Raw genomic sequence first — 25,679 nt, forward strand, 5'->3', positions numbered from 1 at the left:
AGGGCACACACAGATTAAGGTGTTCACAAGTGGGTAACATAGGCTTATACCTCTGTGTGTGGAGAGAGAGGCAGAAGCAAAGAGATGGAAAGGAAAAGAGGGAAGAGGGGGAGGAGGGGAAGTAAAGTCAAAGAAGTAAGGAAAAGTTGATCACTACACAGAGAAAGAGAGAAGGGAGCATGTTCAAAATCTAGGAAGCAAAGAAATGTAGGAAAGGAAGTAACCAGAAAAAAAGAGAGAAAGAAGCAAAAATGGAACAGAAAGTACCAAAAGAAGGTAACAGCTGATCACTTTGCTAAGTGAAATGTTCTCTGTCATGTCCTCTGAAAAGGACAGATCTTCATGAATGGAAAAAACAAAAGCAAGAGCTAGTTCTCAAGAAAAAATGAAGGGAATGAAATCTGCTTTCAGCTGGGATCATTGTGCTGCTGATTTCTATTGGTTTATTGAAAGGAACAGTTAATGCTTAAGTTTTTTCTGTTTAATTTTTTGACTAATTTTGCATGCTTATATCTGGTAATAGGAACAACTAATTTGAAGACAGCAATATGCAGTATAACAACCATTACTGAATTCCCACCATCCTGTTTAGTAAAATTCTGTATCATTTCTAATTTTTTTTTACTATTTTTTATTCTCTTAAAAAAAGAAATCTGCTTTCTGGGGAGTGATGGAGATACCTCCCCCAGGCCTGCCCTCTGTCTGGGCACCTCTACATCAGGCTGGGTTTCTCTGCTCCTGGCTCCCCAGAACTTACAGAGAGGATGTGCCAACAAGAATATGTACCTCTCGACATGCTCTTTCCCTTTCCTGCTAATCTCTTTCTTTCAAGGCACTTCTCACTTGTACTCGCATCCCAGTGTGTGGAACATATGTTCCAATGCAAAGTATTTGCATTCATTTGTCTGCAGTATGGGGAGTGATACTGGGAGACATATCTTGGACAGGCTGTTGGGGGATACATGTGCATTGGAGTTGCTTATACTCCACTAGTCCATGACATAAACCTGTCCTGTTTGCTGCCAACCTTGTTTAAACATTCAGGGCCATTTCTGCTGGGGAGCCAGCATGGAATGTCTGCACTGCGAAACTATTTAAGCATCTTCCCAGGGTAAAGCATTGCTGGACTAGGTTTGTAAGAAGAAACACAATTGTTCCAATGCCTAAGAGCTTTTAGACCTCATTGAAAGAGTCTGGGATGTGTTTCAGCTTTCCTAACTGATGTTTGTCATGGAAGTATATGCCTTTTGTGAAGAACCTGTTACTTTTTCTTATCAAATAGTGATTGTGACAGTACTGGTACCACCAAATCAGGACAAGGAGTGAGTCTGTTATTCTGATCTCCTAAAAATAGTTGATACTACAATCCAGAGTAGCAACATTTTTTTAAATTTTGAGGATCCCACCTGCTATAAATATCCACTATAATAGGGACTCTCCCATGAATAGAAGTCAAGTAAAAGAGAATATCATCATCTTGGGATAGAAATTACAAAAAAAATCAACAACAGCTTACAGAGGACAACAAGTGTATACTTTTTGCACTTCTCTCCTTTGCCATTGAGAACCAAAGTTGAGCATTTCTAAGAAGAGGCTGAGGATCTGAACAATCTGTTCAGTCCTTTGTCTAATATTTGTTCTCAGATATTTTAGGACAATTATTTGGAGAATAAGTCCTATGGACAAGCCATATGAAAGAGACTTACATCTATCGCTATTTCTGGGACTTGAACTCATCTCTATTATTTTTGCAGTAGATATTTGTGATTATAAAGTTTTTAAAATATACAACATGCCAAAGCCAAGACACAAAAGATTAAGGGGTGGAATATCAAATTCAACTGAGGTAGGGATGGGTGCAACTTCCCTAAGACTTCAAAGTGGAGACTATGGGTTCTTTTATGAAAAAACCCTCCCCACAGAGCTATCCAGGCACAATAGCCTAATGTCTTAGAATGAAATATCCTATTTACGATCTCTTTTGTAGTCCTAACCCAGTAAATGGGTCAGTGACCAGATCATACCGAGTAACTGGGGTACTCACACAAAGTTGATCAATGTTCATTTCTCTTCTTCTAGGGAAACATTCAGCACATCAGACTGCTTGCTGGAAAATATTATACATGATTAATCAGAAAATCATGGTAGTAAAAAGTTTAAGGAAAAAAAAATCAAGGGAAAGAAGGCTGTTTGCTTGTGGACACACCCCTAATTCCAAAATGATTAACCCACTAAGTTTCAAGGAATTTTCCAGGCCAGCCTCAGACACAAACCTGCCAGTAGTCAGGCCTTGACATAAAATGAACTTGAGCATATGGTATCTTGGTATTGAGTTCAGTTTCAGGAATGTGTAAGATAATAGGCCCTGATAATTAAAACAGCACATTTGTTTATAAGCATAACTTGATCTAGGGTGTATTGCTAGAAATCTTAGCAGCACAATGTTTCTTACTGAACTAATTATCCGTTTGAACTTGAAACATATTCTGCATTATTTCTCTCACTAATCACAGGGTAAATGTTTTCTCGTGGGTAGTGACCTTTAGTGCAAAGCTCTCTGCGATCATTTTGAACCATGTAGGTGGAAATTTAAAAAAAAAAAGTATATATATATATTTATATAGCAGTTTCTTTGTTTCAGGGGTGACTAAAATGTTTGAAGGCTTCAGTCTTTATTGGCTTGAAAGTTTGAGGAGAATCTTCTGGTGCCTATCCATGATCAGAGTCGTCCTGCATATGGATATCTGTGTATGTCAAATGATTACTCAGTACCTAATTTATATCTTGAGATATCTACCTGGGTCAGTAGGAGAAATGGTCCATCTGCCTTTTGGGATACTCAGCTTTGCCAGTTCTCTGTATCCAATTAGTGTGTGGATTTCCACACTAATTGTATGAACATGAAAAATTCTGTTGAAGTGGAGCAACTGAGGTGAATGTCTTCAAATATGAAACTGTGAATTAGGTATTGGGGGGAGAGGACAGGTGTGATGAAATTGACACTCAAGGAAGAACAGGAGTTCTTCGGGGTAAGACCCCCCACAAATAGCAAAGCAAAGGAGACAGTGATTGCTTTGAAAATGTGTAAGCATTTTTCCAAAACATCTCTTGAGGTCTTGTCAGGAGACAAGCTTTTTATTTGTTTGGAATCATTGATTCTAGAAACATATTGGTCTTTGCAACACTGAGAAATGACTTAAATCAGGCCAATTGCAAAGAACATGAGAAGAATACGAGCTCTAAATCACCATTTGAAAGATGAACATCTGTAACTTAGCTTTCAATTACCACTTGGTATGTAATGACATTGTTTGCAAAGTATGTGTGCCTAATAACCATGAGTTGAGGTCACCTCAGGATATTGGTCATGGGGCGTCTGATTCTCTGGTCCGTACCTGGGCTTGGCAGTCTTGAGTGAAAATTTATTCTGGAAGGTATGTTCTCTTCACATCTTATCTTCTAGATAGAGGATTTTTCTGTACTTTGCATTCGCTGACAAAACTCTAGGCATGATATAGTCTTCTACAGTGAGTGCTCAGCTTATGAACAAATGTTTTCCTGTCAGCCTATTTGTTATTATGTATATATTATTTAATACCTGGAGAGTTACCTAACATTCACTTAAAAGCCCATTGTATTTGGACATGCCTCAAAATGAGGTACCAATAGAAATCACTCCTCACCCACTCATGCACACAGGCACCTACACTCTAAGTGCATTGGTGGAAATTGATTTTCTGCTACGTATCATGAAATCACCAGAGAAATACAACATAAAGCAAATATTTACTGCAACAGAGGAGAATAGAGCTCAGCTTCACAAGGGACATCAGCAAAGCCCATGGTTTAAATTACAGACTAACAAAGGGTTCAAGAGCTCAAAATTAAGTTATTCTGTTTAAAATCAATCACCAGCACTGTCATTCTGCTTATTACTTTGACTTCCTAGCAAAGATTTAAATGAGGACTTTATGTACAAGTAGAAAACAGCAAGAGATCTGCTCTTTTTCAGGCTTGTGTGGGCAGGACAGGCAAACATTTAAGCCATTAGCATAATTAGGATGAGGAGTGTATTTCTCCAGAAAAAAATTAAATCTGTTAAAAAATTTTTATTTTACATTTAATTAGCAAATAGGAATCCATATATTTATGGAATACAATGTGCTGTTTCCGTACAGCTATACATTATGAAAGGATCAAAACAGACTGATTTACATGTTTGTCGCCTTAAGTAATTCTCTGGAGTGAGAACAGAATTAAATCTTTATTTTAAAAAGTCCATAAATGCAGAATTAGACTATTATTTGAAAAACTCATAGAGAATACAAACTGGGGTGCATTTGAAGTGCAGTGGACTTATTCATTCCAGAGACCCCAGGTAGGAAGCCTGGAGTTACCCTAACTGCTTCGTGGTGGCATCGGATGTGGGGAGCGGGATCCAGATGGAGTGCAGCCTTTGCCAGCAAAGTGCACTCTTTGAGACAGAGGCTTCTTCCTGTGTTAGTTGGCCTCATGTTGGGACACCACACCAGCGCTGAGCAGCTTCCCGATGGTCCTATCATCATATCCGAGGATGTCCTTCAGGATGTGCGTTGTGTGCTGCCCGAGCAGGGGAGGTGCCTTGGCCTCTGACATCTTGAACTTGCTATATCTCACAGCTGGGCCTGTCCAAGGAGGGGCAAACAGGAAGGCTGTTAATGAATAAACCCTGGAAGCTCATTACCTAAGCAGCCCGCGGTGCTTCCAGTCAATGCCAAGAACAGCAGTGCCAGTCACACACACCCTAGCAGATGCTCAGGATTCGGGAAAGAAATATATTTGCACATGTGGCTTCTCTTGACTCAACTGCACACTGGTCATCTGACTTGTCTATCACCACGCAGTGATCTACAGGACTGTGCCTATCATTGCTAGCCCTGTTCAGAAACTGTCCCTTCTATCACACAGGCCCTCAGAGGTGGGACACTCAACTGAATGGACTCTCTGGATCCAAAGACCACAGACCCGAAGTGCCTTCCTGAAGCTAGAAGTCTGACCTAGGGTGAAAGCAACCCAAAAGTACTTTTCAGTGTCTACTATGTGTTTCTGAGATTTAGTTCCCTGGACGTCTGAACAACTAAACTTGGTTCAACCCTTTTCACAGAAGAGGTTATGTGTACAAGGTCAACATCAAGAAGGCTTGAGTTGCGATGTCAGTTCTTATACTTTTTAGCAGATCCATTAATTGACACACAAATTACTTCACTTCTCTGAGCTTCATATTCCACAGCTGGGTATAATAATGTTTGCCACACAGAACTGAGGTAAGAAAGAATTTAACTGACAAAATGGATGGAGAGCACTAAGTAAACATCCCCTAACCCATAATAAGACACAAAACTTGCTAGCTCCTTACGATTGTGAAAGTTGCCACCTACATCTCTCTTAAAGCTTTCAGTGTAAGTGAAAAGCAAGATTGATTATCAAGCATTTGCCAAACACTAATTCACTTTAAACAGAAAAGTTCAAGCAATATTTTCAACAGCTGTTAGAAATGAATTTTACTGTCTGCATTCTATGAAGACACAGAAGCCCAGAAAGCTAAGGTAGTCCTCAAAGGCCACATGGCTGATCACAGTGTCAGGATGAAAATCCATGTCCCTTGGATCTGTATCATGTTAAAGGACATGGTCTGTCCATAAAATCATTGTCCTCTTCTTATTTCTCTCCTCCAGGGAAAAGCTAGACAGAGAGAAAGAACATGCTTCAGCAAACTTTACTTTTGTTGCCTCATTCAGTAGGTGGTATTTCTATTGGCTGTTCTTTGCATCTTATCTGATCAGGCTTCAGGAGAACAAATTAGATAGACTCTGTTATGGCTTATATTTTGATGCCCCCCAGCAAAGCTTCCTTGCAGCCATAGGTGGGGCTTTTTCAGAGGTGGCTGGATCTACAGTGAGTGATGCTGGGAATGATTTATGATGCAATGACAGGCTCAAGGTAGGATTTAGGGTGTGAGTGCTACCGCACTAAGTAGTGTGGATAAGATAGAGCAGAAAGACACTGCTAATGTCCCTTGCTTATATTGCTACCTTCTGGCTGCCATAAGCTGTTTCTCTGCCAAATCACTGTGCCGTGGAGCCAACTGACTGTGTATTGTAAGCTAAGTCAACCTTCCTCCCTTTTCTCTGGGTGTCAGGTATTTTGTCCTAGCAACAAGAAAAGTAACTAAGACAGCATCTCAGCAAGATTTGACAAGATAGCATGTTTTCATCTATTATAGATACTTTTCTCAGCCTACTTTTGATTTGAGACTCTCACAAGAAGAAAAAGTAAAGGGAAAGCATCTGTAGGTAATAGAATACCAATTAGTAAAGCAGTAAAAGTGTTTTGAGCTCTTTGGAGAACTCTGTCAATAAAAAATATATATGTATATTTCATTTTTTTCTTTTTTATCGATATACATTTATAATATATACTATGAAGTACGAGCAAAAATACAATGACAAATTAAAACTAGTTACTGTAGTAAAAGATAAATTCTCAATAATTCCCTGTAAAAATACTCCTTTTCATTGTGAATGCACTCATTCCATCATTCTTGCCACTTTCTGAAGCAGTTCTGGAAGTCTTCCTTCAGGAATGTCTTTAGTTGCACTATCATGGTTGCTTCATTGTCTTGAATTGATTTAAAATATCTACCTTTCAAGTTCATTTTAACTTTGAGAAAGAGCTGGAAGTTGCACAGTGTCAGATTTAGTAAATAAAGTGAATGAAGATGCAGAATAATGTTTTTACAAACTTGCTATTCTGTCAGATGGCACTTGATAGCAGAATTCACTGTATTTTTGATCATTCCTGGTAAAGCCACTCACAAAAGAAAAAATTCACAACTGCTTCAGACAGAAGCAAAAATGACATGAGTATATTCAAAGGGAGAGGAGTATTTTAAGGGAGATTAATGACAATGTGTCTTTTACTGCAATAATTTTTTTTATTGAAACACACTTCATTTTTTGGTCATCCCCTGTATTTATATTTATTCTGGGGAACTGGTACATGTACCTATCATATCTTTATCATTTTTTATTTTCTTTCCCTGCTCCCTACCCTCTCCCTTCCCCTTTTCCCCTGATCCCCTGCCCCATCTCCAGAGATGCCCACCTCCATTTTTCCTACCATATCTTCTTTATGTTACTCTTTAATATTTATATTTTGGGTTTCTCATATAAGAGAAATCAGCTAATATTAACCTCCTGTGTCTAACTTATTTCACTTAACTTTATGGACTTGAGATTCATTGTCCTGTAAATGGTATGAATTCATTCCTCTTTTATGTCTAAATAAAAATCCACTGTGTATATATGTTACAGTTTAGATCTAGAAAGTCCCCTCAAGCCCACATATATTCAGAAGTGCAGCATTTGGAAGGTGACTATGGGAGCGTTTAGCTGATGTGCTGTTAGGAAGTAAGGTCTGAACCAGAGAGGTGCATCAAGGGGAAGAGCCTGGAAGGATGTGCACTGTCTTCCTTCCCAGCTTCTCTGTTTTTTAAATTGTTGGTGTTGGATATTGTGTTCCAGAGATGAGGAAGTTGCTGAGCCAATATATACCACATTCTCTTTAACCATTTGTCTGCTGGTGGACATCTAGGCTGTTTTCAAAACTTAGCTACTGTGAATCGACTGCTATAACTATAGGTATGCATATCAAGTATGATATGATTAATTCTTTGGGGAAGATATCCAGAAGCAGTGTATCTGGGTCCAGTAGAATGTCTATTTTTAGTTTGTTGATAAATCTCCATATTAATTTCCATAGTGGTTGTACTAGTTTACATTGCTGCCATCATAGTAGAAGGCTTTCTTTGTTCTCTATATCTTTATTAGCATTTGTTCCTTTTTGTGTATAGCATTTGTTCTTTTCATGATAATTATCCCACTGGAGTTAAGATAAAATCTGAGTTATTTTGATTTGCATTTCCCTAGTGGCAAATGCTGTTGGGTGTCTTTCTTCTTGTACTTATTGGGTTTATGGCATTTTTGAAAAAGAGAGAGTTCATAGATCTCCTAACACTGTCAAGCTGCACCTTTCTGTAAATCATGCTTCTATTCTCTGCAGACCAATGACAACCTCCAATTGATACCTAAAGTCTGTCCTCTGAAGCTTTGTGAAATTCACTGGTTCTTACACTTTCCTTTCATTGCACCAGTGTATAATGGTTTCTTAAAGGACTGATTTCTAGTTGGTAAAAAGGATACAAGAACAGCACACAACTGGAGACAAGGTCCTCTACTCTCTTGAGAATTCTAATAATCTAATGGTTTAGGTGTCTCGCCCTTATTCAATGTCCCTCATTAATATCATTTTGATACTAATTTAAAATGGTTTCAGGCCAAAATTTGTTATTCACAAGAGAAACTCCACTGAGGGAATTCAACCTCCAGAAGTCAATGTCATGTAGCTTGATCCTAACTGAAGTCCTTGAAGCAAGACTAAGGAATGGAAAAGAGCTATTGGATTACACCAAGAATCTGGGTGGACTGGAACACAGCTACTACTGCTACTGCTGCTGGTGGTAGCAGTAGTAGTGATAATTAGTAGCAGTCACAACTATTGCGGTAACAGCTACTTCCTCAGAATTTAGGGTGCCAACCAGACACCAAAGTCTTCTCTACCTAATCTCACTTCACCCTCACAACAATTCTGTCTATGTAATAGGCTATTAGTAGTCATTGCTTCCCAATTATAAGACTGAAAGGAACGGAAAATTAAAGCAAAAGTGTTAAACTTACTGTTAAAGTTAGGAGATTAAAATAACTTGCCCAAAGCTACAAAGCTAGAAAATGACAGTCAAGATCCAATCTCAGGTCTACTGGTTCCAGAACTTGGATCTTTAAAGAAGTAGTTTATTGAAATGAATTTAACATGGCATAAAATTCATCAAATCAAAGAGAACAATTCAGAGACATTTAGTACTTTCACTATGTTGTGCAACCATCACCTCCATCTAGTTCCAAAATGTTCCTATTACAGTAAAATAAAGTCTATACTCATTAAGTAGTTTGGTTTGATTTTTTTTTTTTTTTTTTTTTTTTGGTACCAGGAATCGGACTCAGGACCTTGTACTTCCCAGGCAGGTGCTGTGCTTCTGAGCTATCTCCCCAGCCCAGTAGTTTTTTTTTTTCTTATTTCTCCCTCCTAACAAACTCAGGAACAGATTTATCAATTCTGGACTTTCCTTGTAAATGGAAGCATATATGTCCTTTGGTGTCTGGTGTATTTCACTGGGGAGACTGTGCTTATGATTCACTTACACTGTATGCATGAGAAAGAAAAATTTGGACTTTTATCCTCCATGTAGTGATCAGGTCAATCCATACTAAAGGGCAATTTAACTCATATCTCTCCAATGTGCACCATTCTCTCATGGAGGTTTTCAGATCTATACTGAAGACCATGCTACAAGTTTAGGAGCACAGATACTTAACCCTTTGCATAAACTTTAGTTTAGAAGAAAGATATTAATTACTTGGTTGTTTTTAGACAGTGGAATAAAGACACGCACATGATAATGAGACAAAATAAAGTGATGTCGAGATCAAGCTATGTTCTATGAGCCATTTGAAATCTGTTCTTGCAACCATGTGTAATAATCCTTTGTGGTAGGAACAGCTCTCCAAGTCGAGACTTTGTACAAAAGTAATAAACAGTTCATAGAATACCTGTGTTTTAAGAAGTACAAGAAAATAATTGACATAACTATTTATATTTAAGGTCCAAAAATAACAATCTGATCTTCTATTTAAAAAGATGGAAAAAATAAGTCACATGTTCTTTAATTTTTTGTCAAAGCAAAATCCATGTTCTCATATGCTTTCAAATAGGCACAAGATCTTTAAACTTGATAATTCTCAAGTCCCCATAGACTCAGTCTACATATTCTGTAATAAGGTTTATAATAGAGATTGTATTAACTTCTTGACACTGAGACATAATACCTAATAGCCACAACCTAAAGAAGAGAAGTTCAATTTGACTCAGTTTTGGAGGATTTCATTCATGGTTAGTTAGCTCCAGGGCAGAAATATCATGGTAGAAGGGTTTGGCAGAGCAGATGCTTAGTTCATAGAAGCCAGGAATCAGAGCAGAGGAACAGTGCTGAACAGGAAGGGACCAGATATGTACTACCCAAGTACCCATATGTAGTACCCATATGTACTACCCAAGGTCACACCTCAATGAACCACCAAGACACAGCCAGCCTTGTGCCCCAGCATTCCCCTTGCAGATAATCAAGCTGATAATCAAGGCTAGTCAAGTTGATATTCCATCCTGTCACAGATACTGAGGGTTGGTTTGAGTATTGAATATTATAAAAGATAAGCTCAGCAATAATTAAAGAAATTGTATATGAAAATGACAAAATAAAATCTATTTATACAATTAGCCAATCTTGGGGAACTTCTTCAAAAGGAGGTAAAATATTTTTATAAAAAATGTTGCTAGGGACTGAACTTAGGACTAGGTGAGTATTGCTGAGCTCCATTCTGAGGCTGGTTAATGCTTCTTGAAGGAAATTTTAGCAACTGAATATAAAACTGTTTTTAAAATGTTCACATACTTGGATGGAAAAATCTCACTTTAAAATTTTTTCCTATGAACAGAATGTGGAATGTTGAGCAATTTTATAGGCAAGGATCTATACAGATTCCTAAACCTGCTCAATGCTTTTAAACACTCTCGACCTGCTCTGCTGTTTTCTAATCTACAGCCTATCAGAATTCCTTGGTGGAATTCTGGACTCTTTTCTTGATTTTTTTCATTTGGTCTTTGCGTCCAAAGGTTATGTTTGTTAGAAGTGGATATTTAGCTCTCCATTCTCTTGCATTGTCCCCATAGGCATATTTTCAATATTTCTCTACTAGATAAAGAGATCAAAGTTATATTGAAAAGAATTAGGAAAATATCTCCAAAACATAGGAACTGTTTAAATAAATAACGATGTCTCTAAATGATGACAAACTGTATAGTAATTTCAAGTTGTAGTTTTTGGCTTTGAAGAAAGAGAGAGAGAGAGAGAGAGAGAGAGAGAGAGAGAGAGAGAGATTTCTCAGTCTCCTGATAGCCCATAGAAATTAAAGTAGAGAAATTAAACAATGAAATAAAAAAATGATTCAAATTAAAGGAGAAGGGAGAGCATCATTAGTGAATAAAATATTTCCAATAAAGAAATACAAGGATGAGATTATGTTGGTGGGTAAAAGAGGTAGAGAAAACAGAGGCCTAGCATATTCTATAGAGACAGAGAAAAGGCAAATAATGATTGGTCTATTCCAATCTTAAAGAGAATCTGATCTCAAATCATTGGTTGTGTGTCAGAATTAATGCTAGAAATAAGACTAAAAGCAGGATTGAGCATCTCCGTATAAAATAACTCATCCAGTAAGAATCTACCAAAGTCTTTAAACAAATCCTATAAAAAGGAGGAGAGGCAGCCATACATAACTTAACAGCAAACAAAATATCAACCAGTTCTTAGAAGCAGTTCAAACAGCTGTAAAGGGTGAGTTAGAACTTATAACATGGCTTTAAGTGTCCTGGTCACTAAAGTCATCTTCTTTCCTGCAACTGAAGTGCCCCATAACGAGTCTTTGACTACTTGTTCTTGTTTCAACCATTCCTAAAGTAAAGTTCATTACTTAAACTATCTTGACTTACTGTATCAAGAATTCTCATATATGGAATATCTAATTAGAGTGGAAAACATCTTCAACAACAGAGAAAATTGATGTTAGACATTCAGATCCTTTTTCTATATAAGATATTTAACCAAAGACCACCAGGAAAATAAGGACCATGGGAAACAATGAAAAAAGTAAAAGCAGTTCATAACTAAACAGGAACAGAATGTTATGCAAAAGACACAGTCAAAAGTAGACTAATCACTTACGCCTTTTCAATAATATTTTCAAAACTAGGACTTTAGAAAATGAAGTAGAAAATATCCTTAGGTATGTAAAGATAAAAATACAAATTGGGCAGAAAATGTGAGAGAGAAGACACAATTTCCCAGATTGGGATCCCAGAAGGAAGAAAGTAAAAAATTGCAGAGGGTGAAAGTTTTACAGCAAATATCAGGAACAGGGGGAAAAAAATATGTTTTCAGACTATAGGAGTCAACTGAGAATGTGACAAAATGAAGGAAGAAAAGACCTAAATCTTGAAATCTTAAAATATCAAATAAGCAATTTTAGAATATCAGCACTATGATGGACTAAGGGCTATAAGAAATGTACACAAATCTGTGACTAATAATAGGTCAGGAAGGTGGAAACAAGTTGCCTATGAGAGAAGAAAATCAGACTACACCAAACTTTTCACTAGTTTCTACAGAATACTGGAAGATAGAGCTTGCTTTCAATTTTCTAAAAAGAAATTATGTTAAACCTAGAATTATATGGCCAGTCATATGAAGATATATGCACACATCAAAGACTGAGTAAGTCTACTAAGTTTCATGAAGATAACTCTAATACAGTGTAAGACAGGAGGCAAAGGAAGAGAAGGAAGAGGGGGCAGGGAGGGAGAGAAGGTGTGGCGAACAGGGAAGAGTCAGAGGAAGGGGAGGAGAGTGGAAGGGGAGGAAGAAAAGGAAAATGTTGGAGTATGGGAGAAGAACCTACCAAGAATGTAAGGAAGGATAGTCCCAGGTTAACAACGTGGTCTTGGACAGCCACAAAGGCAGAGATGGAGAAGAGATGCCTTTAAAAGGAAAATGTAAGAAGATAAAAAAAGCTTTAAGTTTATAACTAGTACAGCTAAATGTTGTAAAAACATAGCGAGTAAAGCTACTTTGTGCAAGAAAAAAATAATAATTAGAAATGCTAGGGGGGCTGGGGATTTAGCTCAGCGGCAAAAGCGCCTGCCTGGCAAGCGCAAGGTCGTGAGTTCGGTTCCAGGTACCGGAGAAAAACCAAAAAAAAAAAAAAAAAGAAATGCTAGAGAAAAATTGCATAAGAAAAATCAAAGTTAAAACCTGAAGCAAATCCACAAGTGTAGCAAGATCTTAAGTAACTGATGCACTGTGAGCAAAGAAAATCTATTTGACTTTGACGCGAAGAACATCCAAGTAACACATATTACCTTTTGCATACTACTGCATAGCCCTTAGCATAATACATTTAAGTATTTGTTTCTGATTATGGCCTGTGCTTTTTATTTCATTATTTTATTGAAATTCTCAATAAAGTAGAGACTATCCTATTTACCATTTTAAAGAACAGAAAACTGAGGCCTGTTTGAGGAGTAATTAACTTGTCTAAAGTTACCAAGATAATAAATAATGGAATCAAGACCAAAACTCCTACCCATCGGACTCCACGGCCTGTGCTCTGTCATCAACATCAATTTGTTGAAGTAATGATTAACAACAATCAAATATATTGGAATAGATATCATTCACATTGCATCTACAAATTTATTTACCTAATAATTTCCTCTATACATAATTTTTAGTATACCTGTGTCAAGAGTCTATCTATATGATATATATATATATATATATAAGCAAACAAAACATACCTGGATACTATTTTTATGGAATGTGCTTTCTGAATTGGTAAAGTAACAAACTGAAAAATAATAAATGAAAAAAAATAAATTGATAAAATTCGATAAAAATTATAAAAAATGAAAGTGGATAATGGTACCTCCTCCATGGACAAGGGCAGTAATGGTAATAGAGGACTGGTTTACATGGGGTGTTTGGAGGAAACCAAAATCATTAGATTGCCCTGAAACTGAGTCTGAAGTTCAGCCACCCATGTCAACAGTGGAAGAAAGAAGATTCTAGGCGGCAGGAAAGACGTTTAGGCACAATGTCCAAGGAACTAAAGAACAAAGAAAGACCCAGTCTGGCTAGAACATAATTTGGCAAGACACAGGTTCTAGATTAAATTGGAGGGAAGGGCAGTGGAGAGAGTACATGGATTTTTAGGTAAAGATAGTACAGGTGGGTCTTATTTTGGGTTTCATAGGAAGATTTTGTGAAGAAGTGAAAGAGTTATGGCAGATACACACGTTGCTAGGCAGAGAAGTCAATGAGATTGGAAGCTGTAGTGGGAAGACCAAAAGAGAGGATGGAAGCCTGGACTGGGATGATACCTATATAGTTTCAGAGTCGGGGCAGGGAATCACTTCTAGGCCTTCTGGCTAAGATCAAATGGAAAAAAGTGGGTATTGCTGAGGAATACTTGGGCCAAGGTAGCTGTGGAAAGAAAAATCTTTAAGGAGAATCCTTTGTTTCCAGGCTAAAAGCTGGGAGGCTGCTTGCCAGATGGGGAAGACTGAATATATCATATGGACAACTTTGGGAAGAAGCTGAGATCAAAGCTATGCTAAGTTTGAGATGCCCATGAAGTATCCAGGGAGAGAGTGGACCTTTAGCTGTGCAGGTCTCAAATACAGAGAAGAGTTTTGGCCAGTATATATGCAGTTAGACATTATTAATCATTAAAATGTCCTCACTGCGAAACAATATATTTCCAAGACAATCATTTATTCTGACTTCTTTGATGCTGAGTTTTCTAAAGTAAATTGTTTTCATAGCCTTTTCTCTATTATATAAGTGCTCAACCTGTATCTATTGCATCAAAAACATTTTGCATCTGCAGGAAGCAAATTTATTAAACAAAAATAAATTGCTAAAATTCATGATGTTAGAGATAAGTGAATTTCTTTCAAAGAAAACCTCTATTCTTGGCATTCAATAGATAAATCTCCATGGACCTGAGGGTAGGAATTAGGGCAGTTTTCCTTTTGAAAGAACTGTGGACTTTGTTCCTCACAGAAAGAGGCAGAGAAAGCAACGTAGAGCTCTTTTTTACTGGGTCATGGATATTTAGGGATAAAAAGGCAATCAGAATGAAAACCACTGAAATGAATGCTCATCCCAGCAATATTCCACACATCACCTCATACCAAAGCTGAACCCCCAAGTGCTGCTTTTGTGAGGTAACTACCTAGCCCACAGTCTTGTGGGTGTCTCTACATCTTCTTACATTCCCATAACGAAAACAGTGGGTTGGTCTGGCTTGTAGGTTATACCCACCTCTCAGGGAGGACTGTGTGTGACCCAACTGTTGACCTGTAGGGGATGGTTCTATCTGATTCTAGGAAAATGACAATTTGTTTTTTCCTTCAACTTTGGCATACACCCATATGTGGGAGGCTGAATAGGTAAATTTCATAGAATGGAGAATTAGAATGCTGGCAATTGACACAACCCTTAAGGTCAAGGTTAATCAAAGTGAAAGAAAAAAGGAAGAAGGAGTCAACCATTTCTTAACCATTATTACATAACAAGGGCTTCTGTGAAACTACTAGTGAGCGGTTACTGTATACCAGCTCCAAGGCTAGGTGATCTATATTTATTATCTAATTTGATCTTCACAATAACCTTAGACTCTTCATATTTCCTAATTCATTTTATCTTTATATCATGCAAGAGGAGGGGCTGGGGACTTAGCTCAGCGGCACAGCACCTAACTGGCAAGCATGAGGTTGTGAGTTCAACAAACAAACAAAAAAAAATAAAAATAAAATATCATGCAAGAGGAAAGTGAAGCTCATAGAAGTTATGAAATGTATACAAAAGCACACAGCAGAAGCAAATATAGCTTTGCTGACTTCATAATTATTTTTTTTCTGAGAAGTGATATGGTAAAGGAGTTAAGGCTATAGGTTCCAGAAGGTTCATAATCTGGCTGTGAAATTAATGGACTGTATCTCCTTGGGTGATTCATCTAATACACCTGTGCCTCAGGGTGCTATCATGGAAAATGGGCGTGATGAGGGCTTCTAAATTTCAAAGTTGTGGTGGTGGAAATCTGCTTCCTACAAGTCCCACAGAACACTCCCATGCATACAGTAAGCACTCGATACATGCTGTCCTTCTTTATGGGTTTAAATTAGCAACTCAGCTGCCTCTAGTAAAGCCCTTGTCACCCAGTAATTTCAAAGCTAGACTTCCCGGCATTTGGTAAGATAGCCGCATTTTACACTTGTAAAAGCAAGCTGAGGATAAAAATATTAACATTCTCTAACAGTCAAGGTCAAGGTTATTCAAAGTGAAAGAGAAAAGAAGAAGGAATCAACCATTCCTTAAGCATTATTATATAACAATAATATTGAATGTGGTTTATTCCTCCTCATAACACCTTCCCACCCTCTCACTTCCAGAGGCTAAAGGATGTTAGATGATTGCCCTTGTCACACTTCCTACCAGTACATCAATTAGTAGGTGATCAACTAGTGTTGCCAGCTACCAGAAATATATCTCATATTCTCTTGACTTTAGATATAGTAGAAGGAAATTTGGAAACATGGGACTTCTTTTACTTCCTCAGCAAACATTAACTATGTGCCAGACACTGATATATGAGCTTTATGCATTTGCCTTCCTCAGGTTTTAGGATAACACAAAAAAAACTTTATCATCATCTGCCATTAAACAAATGGGGGGGGGGAAAGAGACAGAGTTGAGAGGGGAAGTCACTGCTCAGGGCCTCAGAAATGGTAAGGGGCAAAGCTATTATATACACCCAGATAATCTTGCTCCAGAATCCAGGCTCGTTGCTACCCTTCTGGCTAAGCCAGCTGTTTCTGCTGGACACAACAGGGGTCCTAAAGTAGAAAGACCCAAGGACAGCTTCAGGCTTCATCTTCTGACCAGCCTGTCTTCTCTGTCTTTCCAGACCAAAGTTACTGAGATTCCACAGGCCATGTGTATGCATCATGAACTCATCCTTTCAAACTCATCTGTCCCATGCCACCTATCCCAGTGGGGAAGTCCTGGAATTACAGTACTTCCATTATACCATGATTTCTCCTGTTTCTGAGTTACAGCATGCTCCCTGATGCTCCTCCCAAAAAGAATAAAGCTTTCATTGAACTGTCTGTGGAAGATTGTCTCTTTCATGGCACAAGGAAAGCCAACACCCTGCACATCAGAGAAGCTCAGAGATCCCTGCAGTGTTTCCCAGTTGTGGTGTTAGGCTCATCTGTAGCAAGGCCCTGAGTGTTTCATCTCACCTCTGTTTAGAAGCCTTCCATGTTCTCAGGCTGAAAAGGGAATCTACCCAACCTATGTGGCCATGCCAGGCTACTCTAGATACAGACTCCAAGCAACATATGCATAAGTCAGATGTACTTAATAATGTAAACAGTTGCAGGAAATACAAGTAGCCAAAAACATGTGGGAAGTCATAATGAATATTCAAGTAATGAGAACATATCACATCATCACGAGAGAAGGGGTCTAAACAGCCCCCTTTTTAGAATTCCTGCACCTCCTACATTATGGTACGTTCCCAAAGCAATGAACTAAAATAACCTATTACTCAACCGCAAAACTAACTGACAATGGATCAACACTTCGGGTTAAGTTAATTAATATACCTGGCTAATTGAGTCACCAGAGAAGCAAGATGACTAGAATTAAAACCAAATATGTTTAAGTCTTTCTATTTTGTTCTCTTAAACTTAGGATAGGATTTTTTTAAAATATTAAGGATACTTAAAAGCAAATATCTCCTTTAAGATATACAAAATGTTATATCCAGAATTTTTGTTTTGACTTCTTTAGCCCATTGCTAAGATACATGCTATAGATACCATGTAATATTCAGGGGTTACTTATAAAATAAAAAGTCAAACTCCATTTTGCCAAAAAAAAAAAAAAAAGATAGCTCCAACATCAGATTATGTCACAATTTCCCCTCCAGTGGTTAAACAATGTATTTTTAATATGGTGCCTCTCAGTCATTACATTTAACACATCATATGGAGCCATAGAGTTATAACACGTAAAACCCATTAGATGTGAGATAAAAAGCAGATAAGCCATTTAAACTATCATGAAGTAGTTCAAAAAGCGATAGCATATAAATACGGTTTTGGACATCTTTAACAGGACCCAGTGTAGGTCACTCCTTCTGGGGGCAGGCATCCCGGAAACTCCAGGCCACATGTGGTATGTCCTACCCATTGGCTGGGTCATTCCTGCACCACTCAGCATTTGGAAGCACCATATGTCACTTCCTTTCTAATGAATATTAAATCACTGTCTTGTAAGTCAATTATAAATGCCTTAAATGCCACTCTCCATCATTCGAGTCTATTTTCAACTGCGTCTGTTGAACTGTGATACTTGTCGGTGTTGTCCAATAAGCTTCCAGTTTCTACCTTCCAGGAACACAGTAGTACGGTGTGTCTTTGCCCTGTGTGGTTGGTTGGCTGAGGCCACGTGAGCCTGATGAACAGTAAATGTAAGGGATGTGTGTGTCACTCCCAAGGCAGAACACTCAGCTGCTGACTTAAGGTCTTCCAGATTTCTCTTTCCCTCTTGTATGACAATGGCAGTGTGTGAAATGGTGATTACTTTGTCAGCTGGGACTCTGTGCACCCAGAATGTATATGTAGTATGAGTAACAAATATGCTGTTCCAAATCACAGTTATTTGGGGGATTGTCTCTTACTGCACTGCAATCTAGCCTATGGAGACTGTCTCCATGGTTTGGTGTTAGTAAAGAGATCTATTTGCCTGAATCCAAGGAGGAACTCATTAACCTAGTTCCTCAGCAGTGCATTAAAAAGTATTCAGACTAGACATCAAATACTGCACAATTGCTCATTTTTTGTATAGTCAGTTTTGACCCTGGAACAATGAAAATAGATATTATTTATTGAGTAGTTACATGTGTTAGGCACTTGGCAGAATGCCTTTCATATATTAGTGTATTTGATGGACTAAATGCCTTTACAAGGTACGATTATTATGTTACTACTTCATCAGTGGAGGAAGTAATGCTAAGCAACCTTATCAAAATTACACAGCTTGTCAATTAAAGAAATTTCATTAGAACTTAGGCTGGTTAAACACAAAGTGCATGCTCGTTAACACTAAGATGTACTTCCTCCCTGCATAATGTGGAAGAAAATCTGTTCTCATATCAGTGGCTGAATAAATACCATTCTTTGGCAGATGGTGTTACAAAGCAGTATTGTATTATAAATACTTATATATTTCATGATTGCTAATCCATTAAGGCATTAATCTTTCATATGCAAAAGAAACAGGGCAACTTGCATTTGATTTATTTATCTTCTTCCAACCCACTGAAATGTCATAGTAGATTATCCATTTCCTACTGGAAAAATATATGACCCATAAGGAAATGCTATTCATATTCATTAGTAAATTTGCTGTCTCCCCTCAAAGCATGCTACACAAACCATCCACTGAGGTCGTTGACAAATGTCCAACTAGAAGAAGCTCTCCCAAATGTTTCTTTCCAACATTTGTGGTGGTTTCTCATTATTTTTCACACTTCTAAACACTCTAGGCAGGGTGAAGAAACACCTTGCTGACAATGTGCTCTTTGCCAAAATAATCCATTCTTTTATTTCTTTGCCTCCTAAAATTTAAATATTCCATACAAGCTCTTTGGGCACATTCCCAAAATTTCCTTCAGTTAGACTTCACCATGGAAAACAAAATTGGTTCAGCTAAAGTCTGTAGCCAGAACATTTTAAGCTTCACAGACCTTCAAAGTAGTGACCTTCTCCTCACCTCCTCTGCCTCTGTGCTCCATTAAGGAAAATACCGGAAGAAGTTTCCAGTCAGAGAAGCCAGATTGCATACCGATTCAATTTTGAGAGGAAGAACTGAGTGAAGCACTGGAGCAGGTACTTATGAGTTGCTCTTACCTCAAATGAGCTTTGAAAAGTTCTGTAAATCTTTGAATGTCTTCTGTAATGTACTAAAACCTCTGGGGACTTCATAGTCTTATTAAAAGAATCAGCAGCCTTACATCTACCATCTTTCCTTTCCCAAGGTTCTCTAAAATCACACGAAACATGACCATATTCCAAGAAAAGATAAGACCAAGAAAGTTAAGCCCCTGTCCTGCTGCTGAGAAGGTGTGGATGGGCCAAATATTTGCCAAAAGGATTAATCTTAACATTTCCTTCCCTATTTGCCTGCACAACCCAGATGCAAAGGTTCTAAGAGAAGTTTCCTTGCTCCCTGTTCCCCTGTCTCAGTTTTGGCACCATGATACTCATAGGACCAGGACTGTCTTATGTCTGATGCTTTCCTAGTGCCAGTACTCCTTTGTCTCTCATACATACCCGCACTTATCTTTTCTTCTGCCTCTTTGGTCCAAAGCACTCCACAATAGGAGGACAACTTATTCCATCTTCCCTCCCAGCCGCTTTCTCCCCTGAACTACACTGGCTCTCCCCTGGACCCATCACTGTGTGGGTCACTGCACCAGTCTGGACGGCAATTCAGTTGCACCCTCTAGTCCATATTATTTCCAGAGGTTTCTTCAGACTAAACTGATGTCAAAAGTTCCCTTTGCCCCACAATGTAATGGAACATCTTTCTTTTTTGAGACCCCACAACCTCTAATGTTTTCCTCCTCCATGGTGCTTCTGACCTTCTAATTATATTGTTTCTTAGTCTCCTAACTGAGACTAAAATTAATATTTTGCTCATTCTGTATCCCCATAGTATCACATGTTCAAAAATGGCTGAAAGGATTAGAGCACAAGGATTAGGAAACAAGGACACTAGAAATATTTGAAATGTACACTAAAGGGAAGTCAAAGCTTGCAGACTGGTATGTTTTTCACTGGTTTCTAAAGGGAGTCATCTTGACTCTTCTCTTTCTCTTATGTGCCAATTCCAACCCATCAGTTTATTCTATGGAATCTACCTTCAAGATACACACAGAATCTAACCATCTTTTGCAACCAATCTGGTTGTAGCCACCATCACCTCTTGTCTGGATATCTGTGAGAACTTCCTGCCAGGTCTCCCTGACCAATGCTTGCCTAAAGCATCTTCTCAGGCAAGTAGCGTGTGTCATCCCCTAAAAACATCGATCAGATCAAGTCATTTCTAAAAAGTGCCCACTTTTTAGAAGCTCTGAAGCTTCCTGTTTCCATTTTTATAATAGACTATCGGGTTCTCCATATCCACCTCCCTTGCAACTAAACCATCCCTGTGAGCTTCCTCTCCCCCACTTCCCCAGCCACCTTGAACTTGTTGCTGTTCACAGGCATGCCCCTCAGTAGTGTCTCTGCTCCAGCTGTTCCCATGCGTGGATATTCTTCCTTAAGAAGTACACTCAGATCATGCCTCAGAGCCTTCAGGTCTTTGCTCAGGCAGGCCGACCTGACCACCATGTTTAACATTTCAGTCCGCCACCCTGCCCTGGCCAATGTTCTAATGCTCATAGGTTCTCTGCTCTCTCTTTCTTCTTAGTCCTTTTGACAGATGTCTACTATTCTTTATGTGCTTCCTTCAGCCAGAATGTGCACGTTATAATGCACAAGGATTTTGGCTTGTTTTACTCTACAAATATGCTCTCAAAGACAATGAATGAATAATAGATGAAGTAGTTCAGTCTATAAGTTCTGAGGTCTCTAAAATGATGAAACTCAATTTATTGACAAATTCAGACCTCAAAATCCTAGCAAAATAAATTCCATCAAACAGACTCAAAGGCAAGAAGAGGCAATTTTATTGACTATGAACTGAAATAGTCATCTGTAAACAAAAGTGTAAATATAATGTGTTTGGTCTCATTGTGCCTGACTTATCCAATGGTGCAACTTACATGTATGCTACCCACAAAGGTAGATGTCTTGAAATGCTCCAAGGGTCAAACATTCTAACAGTTCTCTGGAATTTCTGAGTAGAGATGTTTTTTCACTTGCTAGGTTGGATACAAACAGGTGGATAGGAGAATTTTTAAGTTCCATAAAAGCAGGAATTTTACCTATTCTATTTGCATTATGTGCCCAGAAGTTAGAAAATTAGGATGTTCAATAAATATCCATTAAATGAATGAATTAAAGGAAAGGTACCCTATATTTTCAGAAGTAAATAAAGCAGTAAAAGATAATTTTATTGCTGTGACAAAGAAAGTCTTATTATCTGGATGTTGGGATGATGATGAATTTTAAATAATTTAATTTTAGAGGCTAATTTTTATTATAAAAATAATATGTAAGACTCTATGAACAGAGTAAAATAGCCCAGGAAAATATCAGATCTTTCTAAAATAATGTCATTATTTTTTTTTTCTTGGAGAAACATAAATTATTTTACATCTTTAATGACTATTTTTTTTTTCTGTTTGGAAAATGTAACTCTCAGTTTTTACTTGCATGAGCCTATAATTTTTAAAATTATACATTTATTGTATTTTGTTTCCCCTCTTTCTGTTTGCTCATTGCTGCTGTGAAATTCAAATAATAACACTAATAATGCATGTCTTCTGTGGTATACATTTTCCCACTTCTTGCTTTTTCCAAGGGCTCCTTTTTAGCTATTTAGACTGAGGCTTTCAAAATGCCCTTCCAACTCTCTTGCACATTAGTTTTGTGGTTATTTTTTCCTAGTATCTTTCCAATTATTTAAAAGCATTTAATACACAAGGTGAAAAGAATTACTTACTATTGAAAATCGGAAATGGTTTTATTTTTATGGTTTCATTGTAAGTTTGAATATGGCCATTTTATATGTACTAATTAAATGCACCAGTAATATTCTCTCTCCCCATGGAGTTCTTTACGTGATGGCCAAGAACATGAACTCAGTTCTCCTTTCCACTCCAGATAGAGTTGGCCACTGTCTATGAAATTTGTTAGGATAGCCTTAATCCATGCTGAGTGGGAAAACATTCTTTCCACATTGGAACTTCATTAGTTTTGCCTAACCAAGTAACAACCCAACTTAAGTAAATGAAAAATATGAAACATATCATTTCTTGCAAGGAAATGAAAGTAGGCCAGAGATATCTTGTAAACTTGTAAGAAAACTTACTTTAATAATATACACAAGTGGATTACAATTACTAAATCAATTCTTTACCTATAAAGGTTATTTCTCTTGGGTTAGAGCATGCTTATTTTTAGGAATAATTTAAACATTTCCTGTGTAACCATAATTAAACCAATAATGTGCTCAAGATTTTTTCTAACAATACCACAAAGATAAACCTCAATTCAGCTGCCCCCTTCCATGTGACTGTATATTCTAAATTAATGAGAACCAAATTTAAAATATTACTGTTGTTAGGTCTCTAAGACCAAAAGTCCATAAAATCAAAAGACATGGTCTCAGATAACAAAGTATAGATTATCAAGGATAAGAAAGTTCCTGATGAGCAATGTTCCAAGAATAATCTGTCATCAGATATTATTTATATCTGTATCAACCAGTATTATTTTCTGTGTAAATAAAATTTTATTTATTTAAAAAATAACTAAATCAGAAATATTCTAATTAGGTTTCCACAGGACAGTTTGAATTGCACAAAAATGTCGAAGTATTGTGACAATAATGAGTTACAAATTTAATGGCCTGCTTTGGCTTATACTTTCTCTGAAAGTTTTGCACCTTACAACTGTGCAAAAATGTCAACAAATTTATTTGAGGAAAGGAACTATTTATTGTAAGATGTAAAAGGATTTAAGATTTACCATTCTATAAAAAGGGCTCTTCTGACATAAAAGAAATCCAAAGACATGACACATATTTGAAAGATAACAATGATTTTATTTCCTGTGAAACAAAATATTCAGGTAACATCCAAGTGGTCACTCAGCAAGGAGTCTTACTGCCCAGCTCAGTGGTGTGGCAGTGAATGCACAGCCAATCTCACAGAACACTGCTCAAGAGGCTCTGGGAATCCCCTAGACAAAACTCAGAAAAGCAAAGTATCCCCACACCCCTCTTTCTTACAAAGAAGAGGTTTGTTTGTCTTCTCCATTCTTTATTTGTGATAGCCAGCTTACCAAAGAGAAGACAGACGCTTTTATGGTTTAAGTTTCCATCGGTCTGAATAAAGGACTTCCTCGCTCAAGTTTCCAATTTGCTTCATCAAAAATGTATATTCCTCGACCTGGCTTTACAACTACTACATCAGAATCTTTGAAAGTAGGACTTATTATCTGCATTTGCATAAAGATGTCAGAAGGTATTTTTAATAGAAAAAATAAAACAAAATTTCACAACAAAATAATAAGAGAATAACAATAGTTAATACATTGCATATTTTCTCCAAAGTAGTTACTCAGAGTACAAGATATGAGCATAAGAATTCTCCAAATGTTAGCAGTACAAAATTTTCTTTCCAATTAAGAAAAAACTAATAATATAACTAATTTGTATTTTTTTTCCTTTCCCTTCTTTCTTTTTCCCTTCCCCCACCCTAGTTTCTCTAGTTAAAAACATCATACCACAGCAACATATGTGCACCTATATTTATGGCAGCAGAGTTTGCAATAGCTAAATATTAGAAATAACACAAATGCCCCTCAACCAAAGAATGGATAAAAAAAATGTGGTTCTTTTTATACACTGGGACACTACTCAGCCATAAAGAAGGATAAATTTGAGACATTTATGGGTAAATGGATGCAACTTGAGACCATACTCATAAGTGAAATAAATCAGACTCACATGTGTAAACATTATATTGTCTCAGTGGTGTGAGAAACTGTAGAGGTAAATAAGGACCAAAATGTACAATAGATATTGTGAATGGGAGGAAATTGTTAGAAGGTTTTTTTAATCACTAAATTGAAATTAAACAAATCATTTAAACTCTGGCAGACTCAGAGTCCTCTCTATACCATGAAGGTGATACTAAGATTGAGCTCATGGGTTAGTTCTGAGGGTTAAAGGATGCCAAGCATGTAATATGAGCTCTGTCATACACGAAGCACTTGAGAATTACTAGACATTTTGTGGGTAGAGTACCATGTGAACCTCAGAAAAGAGATTCTCCCTCAGGACAACCATCTTTCATGCTTAGGAGCTATGCTGAAATCTGGAAGAACTATGTGTAAAGTGAGGCTATTTATTTTAACATTAGCAAATAGAAAATGAAATTTGTACAAAGTACTACATAAAAAGCAATACTATGGATTTTTGATTCTGGCCAAAATGACACAATCTCATTCTTTCCCAGGTCCTCTCTCTTGCAACTAGAAAACACTGGATACAGGCAACAAAAGCACAGAAAAATTCTGAGGTGAAAAGAAGGTGCACTGCCAAGGTACTATGAGACTTGAGAAATAACATTTCAGAGGATTTTGGGGGGGGGTTGTTGTTGCCCCTTACATATCGTGGACAGGGTACTGCAGAAGACTCTAGACCGACAGACAAATGTCAAGAAAAGCCTACTCCTCTTCTCTAGGAGGCTAAGAAAGGGGTTGCCTAGCCAAATCACAAAATTTGGCATTATCAGCCCAAACACAAATTGGAGAAGTCTCTATCACCACTGCAAGTGGTCCCAGTGGAGTGAAGCCAAAAGCTGATCTCCTACCCCACCCTGAAGAAGTAGACAGCAGTGTTGATTTCCAAGCCCTATGTGTCAGCAGGACGGAAGGGGAGCACATTTTTCATTCCATATCTAAAGAAAGCAGATGTCACTCTGATTATCCTACCAGGAGAGTGTCATGGAAATCTGGCAGAAAGCTAAAATTCACTTTCCCACCTGGCAGAAGGAAGACTGAACACGTTAGTGTATGACAGGGCTATTCATCACAGTGCTTCACCTCTGTTGTCCTCTCCTCCCTCACTTCCTTAGTGTCAGCAGATCCATCAGGGAATTGAG

The 25,679-nt window shown here is 37.6% G+C and overlaps 1 protein-coding gene across 3 annotated transcripts in view; it reads right to left on the minus strand.

The window, feature by feature from the left end:
• Positions 1-4,089: 4,089 nt before the first annotated feature.
• The window catches only part of Sugct (succinyl-CoA:glutarate-CoA transferase), a 693,160-nt gene continuing 671,570 nt past the window's right edge, over positions 4,090-25,679 (minus strand). For 2 of the 3 annotated variants that reach the window (XM_013521156.1, XM_005397726.2), the window contains one exon: positions 4,090-4,664. In XM_013521156.1, coding sequence (XP_013376610.1) covers positions 4,501-4,664 — 164 coding nt within the window. In that variant the 3' untranslated portion in view covers positions 4,090-4,500. The remainder of the gene's footprint in view (positions 4,665-25,679) is intronic. The other variant, XM_013521159.1, reaches the window with a different exon arrangement.

This window comes from Chinchilla lanigera, unplaced genomic scaffold (assembly GCF_000276665.1).
Source record: "Chinchilla lanigera isolate Chin_1 unplaced genomic scaffold, ChiLan1.0 scaffold00059, whole genome shotgun sequence".
NCBI classification, from domain to species: Eukaryota; Metazoa; Chordata; class Mammalia; order Rodentia; family Chinchillidae; genus Chinchilla; species Chinchilla lanigera.